This window comes from Cariama cristata, unplaced genomic scaffold, assembly GCF_000690535.1.
Source record: "Cariama cristata isolate BGI_N322 unplaced genomic scaffold, ASM69053v1 scaffold43831, whole genome shotgun sequence".
Lineage (NCBI taxonomy): Eukaryota > Metazoa > Chordata > Aves > Cariamiformes > Cariamidae > Cariama > Cariama cristata.
In genome coordinates this window covers 37400-47184 of record NW_009600705.1, presented here as the reverse complement: position 1 = coordinate 47184, position 9785 = coordinate 37400, and the positions used below count along the sequence as shown (strand labels likewise).

Sequence of the window (9785 nt, the reverse complement as noted above, 5' to 3'; positions counted from 1 at the left end):
GCCGCCCGGTCGCAGGGCCTGGCCCCCCTCGACAGCCGGCAGACCGACGCCGAGGTCGTGGAGAGCTGGCGCAAGGAGAAAGTAAGGTCACATCTCTTTTCCTAGCGGCTTTTCGGTCGTAAATGTACGGTTGCTGTCGGCAGGAAGCTTCTGCCAAGCGGGACTGTCAAGCAGAAAATAATGAAGGTCTTTGTGAAAAATGCTTCTATGAAATCCTAACTTTCCCAGCTTTTTTGGTAACTGTAATCGTAGCAGGCAGAAGACGTTTCTCTCCTTGACCTCTGCTGAAGAAGGCCCAGCAAATGCTGCCCGGATCTTAGGTGTTAGAAACAGGGCTAGCCTCTGAGAAAGTGAAGGAGCTGGCGCACCAGCTCTGAACTTCCCTGCCGAGCTGCTCCCTGCTCCGAGCTGAGTAGCGCTTGTTCAGGAAAATGTGGAGCATTTCCTAAAAGCCAGGTAGCGGCTGGAGCCATTTCTGACTTCTAATTAGTCAGGAGCGTACTGAGCTTACACTTTCTATTTCTTGAAATATCCTTCACGTTATGTGTGTTGAGATCTTGTCCAGTATTTAAAGAAGTTATGCTGGAAACCGATATACTTGCTAATTGCTTTGCTATGGAATGTAGTGGAATTTAGAGAAATAGGTTGTTTCTGTTCCTGATGGTCTTCTGGCAAAAAATTCCACAGGTATGTCACGCACGCGCACACACACACACAGACACACACATTGTTATATAAATAAATACATATTTTCACAACAATCAAGATGCATGTTTGTTGTATCTCGACTACTGTGAATCACAGATGTTGAGAAACATACGAGTATTTCCCTTTCAGAGTAGTGTTGCAACAAAGCAGTTTTAAGTAAAGGAAGAGAGATGTGTGTGATGCCTGCTTTCTGACCTCTTGACTGAATAAATATTCAAAGAACCCTAGAACACCTTCCCTTTGGACTGAAATTATAAATACTCTCCTCCAATGTCTGTGCCAAATTATTTCTGTGGCTTCCCATTTCGCAGAGTTCCCTGACAGAGATTCATGGAACCTGCTTGCTTGAGTGCCAGTACATCTCTATAGGAGTAACAAAGCTGGCATTACATTGGAGCAAATAATGGTACAAATATGCAAAGTCTTCCATGTTTATAACTTTTTGAAGAGGAAAGGAAGACATGGAATTGTCATCAACACACAGCAACAAAAACCAGACATTTTTTATTTTATAAATAGAGAAGTACTAAATTCAAAGCATATTGCTTTTATTAGTAGTATATATACTGTTTATGTACTGTGGCTCTATGTAACAACGGTTTATTTGGGTAAGACAGTTGTAACTTTGACTAATGAGGAAAATGCAGAGGAATCTCAAGACTTACTATGCACAGCCCAACTACGTAATGTTATTTATAATTAGAGGAAATGTGACAGTAATCCTTCCATTTCTGGACCCCAGGGATAGGTCCTATTGTGAATGTGAAATAGCACTGCATTTCCAAAATAGCTTTCCATTTCCAGTGTCTCACAGTGATTCTGTTGCCATGTAAGCCAAGGCCATAAATTAAAAATGCATTTCCTAATTCTCAGAATTAGCAAGATCATTCTGTTTTTCTTTTGTACTTAAGCTCTGTTTGTTTAGGTATGTGCAACATAAGAGCAACAGATCTTGTACTTGGAACTCAGCAAATGATTTTGGTAATTGTCAGATTCAAAATTAAATCCAAGTGGCTGCAACAGTGCTGTCAGTGTTTCTGTATGGAGAAGTGCCACACTTAAATGTGCCCTGTTTTCCAAGTTAATGTTCCTGTTTGTTAATAGGTTATGCCTAAGGCTGTGTGTCGTCAGAATAATCTTTTAGTAGTTATTGAGGTAGGTTATTTAAAACTGAAAAATTTCATTGAACACAGGCAATTCTAACCTTGTGCTGCTCTTAGGACATGTTTTCTTTACCAAAAAAAAAGATGTTAGTATTTCATTATGGTGATTCCTGCCCTACATAATTTGTGACATCCTGTGTTTAAGTAACGGCCATTGTGTTGTTATTCTTAATGCTTTCAGAAAAAGTGCTGTCTGTATTCTAACATAAAGCAAGATAAACAAAAAGTAGTTAGTTTACATTTTTTCTAAGTGTCATTGCTGTTACATAATTTCTTAATTCAGATGCTACTTTATATGGTGTTGGAACAAACTGGCAGTGTGACTGTTTCAACTATCTTTTAATTATGGTTGAACACATTTCTGGTGTATGAGTGACTCAAAGCAGATAAAGTCCATAATATGAGCACAAATAATGTGTGAACATGAATTTTGTGCTGGTAGATTATTGCAAACTGTTTGCTATGTATATTTTCAATCATTCATTTTTTAATGTATTCAGAAACATGATTTGGGAATTTCCTTGTCTCATTTCCACATCCCTGTTCAAATCTGTCTTCACTTTCATGTGATCTGTTTCTTACATTTATATTGTACATTTCTTCCACATTGGCACTTAGATTTAGCCAAACTAATTTATATGTGCCAAACACTCTGGCCTGCCTGCTCTGCAGAGCCTCTGCCGTGGTGGATGTGACTAGCTAGGAGATGGTCTTTTCTCCCTAGTAGTTTAAGAGGAGTACCTGAAGAATTTAGTTTCTAGTGAGACAAGGAGCCAGGACTGCACTGCTCATTATCCTGGACTAGCTGGTGGGATTCAGCAGTGGAGATGCTGTGGATGTCAACAAGGACTGTTTTTGTTGGAGTGTTTATCACACCTCTCCCACTGACGTGAGCTAGGCCAGCAAAAGCATTTTTTTTTGTTGGCTTAGCTGTCTCCAAAGCAAGAGTCTTTCCAGTGCAGCATGACAGGCAGTAACCCATTTACTCTCACAGGATTGTGAGCAGCTGTACTTTTACATTAGGAGGCCCTCTGTGAAGGAGTTGAAGGTGTTAAAAGCTTTGTGTGTAAATTAGTTTTTTGGATACAGCTCAAAATATTTTTTTATTGACCATGCTAAACTCAAGCCAACAGGCTGATTACATTTGTATAAACTTATATCATTTGCTATTCCCTAATTGTATGTGCTTTTATATGCATACAGCTAACTGACAATACCATAGCTCATTTATTAAATTGAAATTTATATCTTAAACTGTTCTTTGAGAACATTTTGAGCTAAGAAAGTTGAGGCTTCCAGAACTTTGGTCTTCAGAAGGTTGTAATTTCAAATAAGATTCTTTAGGTTTGACTGCTAAAATACTCCTGAAAGTAAACGTTCATAAATCATAAATGAAGTTGAATTCAAATTTTGATAAATTTTGATTCAAAAGGTTTGTTGTTTTTTGTTTTTTGTTTTTTTTAATTTACTCACCAATATTGTACATTCATTTTGTTTTAACAGGAAACATTGGATGCTCTGGTGAAGTCTGAACATATGACAGATGAGATCAAAACTCAGTTAAATGATCTTTGTAGATTTTCCAGAGATTTGAGTACTCATTCTTCAAAAGTTTCAGGATTGATTAAGGAGTATAACAGGTACACATTCATCTTGTTTATAGTTAATCAGTCCACTAAACTCAGCTGAAACTAATGCATATCCACACTTGACCTATTACAGGAGGAATCCTCGTAAGACACTGTGAGGTAGCACAGTGGCTTATTTGTCTGAAGGCGGAAGAAGCTATACCAGCTATTTAAGATCTTTTTCTTAATTTTGACCTTCCGTTTACTCTTTGACTAGCCAGTTCCTTGAAGCAGGGAGGGTAGCATTTGCTTGCTTTCTTGCTTTCTCTCAGGGCACTCTAGCTGATTTACTTGGGAGTGCGACACCTGCATTTCAGACACAGGATTCTGTTGTTTCTTGCAGGGGGTTGTAGCTTTTGGCTTCTGTAGCTGCAGAAGAAGGGTGTGATCACAACTCAACTGAGCCACAGAAGTTGTAATTGCAGTAGTTCCATGTCCTGTCCCTAGAGAGAGAAAGGGGCTGGCAGAAACTGTTCATGCTCAGGTGCACTGAGTCGCTTTCTGGAAACATTTACACCTGTGCTATCTGTGACTGTTGTGTCCCAATTTACATACTCCACTTTTAAGGAACTGAAAGCTTCTGATGAATTTCTTGGTGCGTCAGTTAAGTGCTTGAATCTGGCAGGAAGAATCCAGGTTAACCTAGCTTTACCATTGTATTTCAGAGAACTAAGTAGTAACATTGTCATCTAATAGAGTCCTGCCTTTCCTCCCCCCCTCTCTTGCTCTCTTTTGCTTCCCTGATGTGATAAACCCAGCCTCTGCCTCCAAGCTTCAAAAGGATGTCAGAGCAAAGAGCAGATCTTGCAGCAAAGATTTCGGACAGCTTTCAGGGACTTCCAGCAGTGGCTGGTCAATGCAAAAGTCACCACAGCCAAATGCTTTGATGTGCCTCAAAATATCAGTGAAGCTTCAGCAAGTCTGCAGAAAATACAGGTAACTCTACAGCAGTAAAATACTAGTCCAAGGGAGACCCAGTCAGTTTCCTGTAAAGCTCAGGTTGAATTGTTTGGTTAATGACTATTTTTTGGTAATGTTGTTAACACTAAAAGTGACTAATTGCAAGGAAATAAATACTTTTTTTTTTCTTTTTTAATCTAGTTTGTTTAGTTTAATTGCTGGGCTACAGTTTGTATGTAGTCGTTGTCTCTCGTAGTACTTTTTGGTTTTTTTTTCTTTTTTATGGTAGGAAAAAATATGTTTAAAGTAGGAGAGGGGTGTAAAATCAGAATGATATCAGAATTGGGAGTTAGTATCTGGAATTATTTCAGAGTTGTGTAAATATTTTTCCTCATATGAAAGTAGAGCCCTTATAGTGCAAGAACAGAGTTAAAATGTAATGCAATACGGGCAGGCATTTTAAAAGTATATTTTTTGCATAAAACTACAACAAGCTCCAACAACTCTGTGGAAAGGAATGCCACATTTTTAAAATAAAAAGTTTATTTTAATAAAGCAAGTGAAAGAAATAATTTTATGAGTACCATATAACTATGATTTTAACTGAAAATAGTAAAATGAGAATTACATAACGAGACTGTTAAACCTTCAGTTAAATAGTATAACAGAGGAAATTCCTATCAGTTTCTCAGAAAATACCAAATCCCTTCCTCCTCCTTTTTGTAAATTCACTTTCACTTGCTTAAATGGCTTACTTAAAAACATAAACAATACTGTATTACTATATCAAATCTTTGACTACCCCAAAATGAGAATATGTTTAGAGGAAGTATCAGGGGAAAAAATCCTAGTAATTTTCGACATGTAATATGGTTGGTTTTGTGGTTTTTTTTTTTTAACAGTGATAAGTGGTTTTGGGTTTGTTTTATTTTTCTTTATCACTGCAGCCCTTTCAAAGCATAAGACCTTACTTTGTTCTCCTCCATTCTAAAAGCTGCTTTGGGTGAAATAAACTTTTTTTGAGATTCCGTAAGTGCTTTAGGACTTCTAGAGATGTCTTGGTAACATATATAAACTTAAAATCTTATTTTTGTTAAAAGTTAATGTTCTGCTTGTTAGCACATTTGACATCATTAAGTCACAAGGCAGTTATATCTTTAATTTTTAATATAGCCAGAACTTGACCAAGTATCTCAAAGCTAAAAGAGACCCTTTGCATTCTCTGCCAAGACCTCTAGCATAACACAGAGTCAGAACCTGACTTAGTAATTTTTGTATCAAACCTGTTACTTCTGAACGTGGATGTAACCTTATGATTATGGATATAAAACTATTATTGTATCACATAATCATGATAGTAACAGTTTGAAATATTGGTATTTAAGACTGCTAAATTCCTTTGAGTCCTAAATGCTCACAAAGTCTTTTAATAGTTATAAGAACATTATCCCAGTACACTGGAATTTAAAAATCTGGCCGTTTCCTTACATTTCTGTATAATTCTTGCACATGCATTTTTTCATACACTTCTTGCACACCAGCATTGTGCAAGATTTCTGTGAAGAAAAATACTTTCAAACAGGGAAGATAAATCAAGGATGGAGAGGGATGAATCGCACAGCTTAGATATTGCTCAGGGTCTAAGCATCTGCCCACAGCCCTGCATGCTTGTTGGAAGCCCAGTGAGGCTGTCGTCCGTGGGCAAGGCTTCGGTCCTGTGTGTGCCTAGGAGTGGGCCCTGGCTCCTGCTGTTACCTGGGCCGGGATACTGGTTCCCTGAAATGAAACTGTTACCACTTCCTGTGCCATGGAGGTTTAAAGAAGTATAATACTGAACTGAATGACCATAATTGTCTCATGAAATGCAGAACATGCAGGTAGTCCTAGAGTCTTAATACGTATGTTGTTTAAATGCATGGCATTTCTAGATTAAGTAGCTGTTGTCCCTAAATCCCATAAATATGAACGATATTAAAATGGAGTGTACCAAAAGATGAGTTAGCATGCTAATGAGCAGAAACAATAAACTTTTATCCCTGTTAAATTTTCTGGGAACTTGCCATTGATGTTTACCGGGACCCGAAGTTCACTAATTAGCTTCTTTTATTACTGTTTTTAGGAATTCTTATTGGAAGGTGAGAATGGGCAACAAAAACTAAACCTGGTAGCATCCAAAGGAGAACTGCTGTGCTCTATTTTACCAGAGGAAAAGGCTAAAATTATCCGGGACAAATCTGCTACCGCTAAAGAAGATTGGAAAAATTTTATCACCACCCTCCACCAGAAGGAGTCTGCATTGGAGGTATTGAACCAGTCATGGTGGGGAAAGGTTGGATCTAAATGTCCTCTTTGCTTTTTGTTTCAGACAGCACAGTTTAGACTTCATATATAGCTGTAAGTGTTTATGATGTGACAGAACTAATAAATAGTGGTTTTCAAAAAGTCTCATTCTTCTGCCTACATTTTACTTTTGTTTACTTACATCCTTATGACCTGATTCCACTTTAAGTGGGGTGTTTCATGCAGAAGGGTGTTGTTCAGAGTAACTGAAGGTAGCACAGACAGCAGTTGTTCAAATTCATTAACACGAGTCTCATCAAATGTGCTGCGTTACTAAAACACATTTTCTTTTTTAAGGATGTTTTAGCACAGATTTCTGACACTCTTGCTGATTGAATAGTCCCAGGACAGTGGGTAAATGTTGTCTCTCTTATTGCAAACTGGTGAAATGTAATGATTTATTTGAGCAACTTTTAAATAAATCCCAGTGCCTTTCTCTGTTCAGAACTCACAATTCAACTGGCACAGAAGGTGAATATCTTAAAAACATAGCCTCTTTTAAGGTCATAGGTTTTAAGATCAAAAGGTCTTAGCTGGAATTCCTTGAATAGCGTAGGAGAATTAAAGTTCCTAGGCATTCTTGTTTCAAACCAACACAGCCTAGCCAGATGAGAAAAAGTGTAAATACATTTAATGCATCGTGTAGGAAAGCCTTTCAAAGACAATTCTCAGGTAGCAAGGACTTACCTTTCTTCATCTCAGGGTTGCCATGGAAAGAGGATGTTCTTAGAGATTAATCTTTTTGAGCCAAGTATTTTTCAGTCTTACAGGCTTAGTTTTTCATTCTGATGTTTAATTTAAGTGATAAGGCTATAGCTAAAAAGAAAACTAAATCAGTTGGGGGTGGGGGGGGAATAAAAATAATTAGGACACAGGAACTATGCTGTTCAGGTTTCCATTCCATATGAATTATTTCAGATGCTCTTTTAATCATGCAGAATAAGCCTACAAGAAAAATATGTAGGCACTGAAGGAATGCCTACGTATGCCTTTACGCACACGATTTTATAACCAAAATTTTACACTGAAAAAGAATATAATCAGAAATGATCCCCAGGATTGGGCTGAACTTAGTCATACATCACCTAGGAATAGCGGCAGCCCATTTAAGGAGGGGTCAGCATGAGTGACTGCAGTCAGATATTAACTCATATCCCAAATTAGCCTTTCTTCAGAGTGCCTTAGCTGTGTGAATTAAACTTACACTGAGTCAAAGCTCATAAGATCTGTAAAGCTTTCAGTTCAGAGGAAATTTGCTTCAGCCTTCCCTCAACTGTGTAGACATATCCTATGTTGTTACCTCAATTTTGCCTCTTAAAGAAGTGCTCCCTCAGACTGTTCTTTCAGTGCCTGTTTGTGGGATGGGAAGGGGTAGAGATGGTGTAATTTATTTGAAGAGTTGTGTAGTATTTGGCTGCAGTTGTATACCCTTTTTGTGTGCTTGATTGGTGTGTTGTGCATTACAGTTACGCCCAGTGCAGTGGGACTGTTGATAGAATTGTGCATGTCTTCCCAGAACTTAAAGATCCAGATGAAGGACTTTGAAGCAACTGCTGAGCCTCTGCAGGAGTGGCTGACCACAACTGAGAAGATGGTACAAGGAAGTAGCAGTCGGCTCCATGATCTGCCTTCCAAGAGGAGAGAACAGCAAAAGTTGCAGGTGACTTCTTATAAGCCTTTTAACACAGCCAGACTTTCCTGTCCCATCCTCCTGGCCTCACTGATTCCTTACAAAAACTTGATCATTCCAGCATCCTGACCTCTAAATAAGATGAGAACGGGTTTCAAGGATTGCTCTTGATGTTCCTGTTCCACCAGGTTTTGCATCTCCACATTTCTTATGACATGCTGCTTCATTGCTGTAGCCGTATGGTGTGCCTTTCTCAGCAAGCTTGCCATATGTCACTTTATTTTTCATGGGGCATTCATGCTTCTCTGTTTCCTGCCTTCTTGCACCCACTCATAATATTAATGTGCTTGTGCTTTACAGTCTGTCCTTGAGGAAGTAAGCTGCCACGAGCATCAGCTCAACAGGCTAAAAGAGAAAGCTCAGCAGCTGTGTGAGGAGCAAGCTGTCAGCAAAAGCTTTATGCGCAGAGTTTCTCAATTGTCTTCTCAATATCTTACTCTAAGCAATCTGACAAAGGTAATGCACCCAGTGTATGTGCTTTTAAGCAGCTCATTTGGTGTATGTGGGGAAAAAGAAAGACTGAAGTGTGAAACGCTGCAGTTGCCTTGCTTATCTGCTCTGTGGTATGTGGGAGCTATCTTGTCTTTCACACTGGCTTTCAAGAGTAGGAAGTAAGGAGCTGGATAATTACGTGGACTGTCAGCAAAATGGAATAGTGATTTTTTTTTTTTCCTAAAATGTATTTTGATTAAAAAGTGAACCCCACCTGATTATACAATAATCAGGTTTGATTATTTCAAGCATTGAAGACATTTTAGTTTTGTAATAAGTGGCACTTGAAAGAAATATTTTTCAAAATTTAGAGGAGGAGTTTTTTTGTTTTTTAGAAAATACAGAATACAGAAAAGTTACTACTTCATTGCATCCTGTAACGATGATTAATTATTTGCATTGTAAGCATCTTCATCTAAAACTAATAGATTGGTCTTCTAAAAAAAATTACCGCTTAGGCTGCTTTTGAAGGTTCAAGGGAAGGCATAGGCCAGACTCTAAAGCATCAGGCTTAGGAACTGAGGGTTTAACCTAACTCTGTTTTGCTGAGTGGTGCTTGACACACTTCACCATTTAATAGTTCTACTGTATCTATTGTGTAAACAGCTAGGAAGGTCTTTGTATTAGGACTGTTACTTTTCAGAAAGTTCATGTCATGAAGGAGGCTTGATATTGAGTTAGCCTTATAGTTACTACAGCAATGAGAATAATTAAGGATATAGGAAGTGTGTTGTGGGTAACAATTCAATTCAGAAAGTATTATGTTTGGACAATTGCTAGTTTGTTAATTTCTAATTTTTCTGTGGAAATAAAAATTATAAAGAATATCTAGAGCTGTATCACTTACTGAAAATGATTGTGTAT

The 9785-nt window shown here is 38.1% G+C and overlaps 1 protein-coding gene across 1 annotated transcript in view; it reads left to right on the top strand.

The window, feature by feature from the left end:
- Positions 1-6: 6 nt before the first annotated feature.
- Positions 7-9785, top strand: part of LOC104169237 (nesprin-1-like) — a gene marked incomplete at both ends in the record, with an annotated part of 46047 nt that continues 36268 nt past the window's right edge. Inside the window, 6 exons of the mRNA XM_009710103.1 lie at positions 7-81; positions 3375-3511; positions 4258-4435; positions 6519-6701; positions 8256-8399; positions 8730-8885. Of these exons, the coding sequence (XP_009708405.1) occupies positions 7-81; positions 3375-3511; positions 4258-4435; positions 6519-6701; positions 8256-8399; positions 8730-8885 (873 nt within the window). The remainder of the gene's footprint in view (positions 82-3374; positions 3512-4257; positions 4436-6518; positions 6702-8255; positions 8400-8729; positions 8886-9785) is intronic.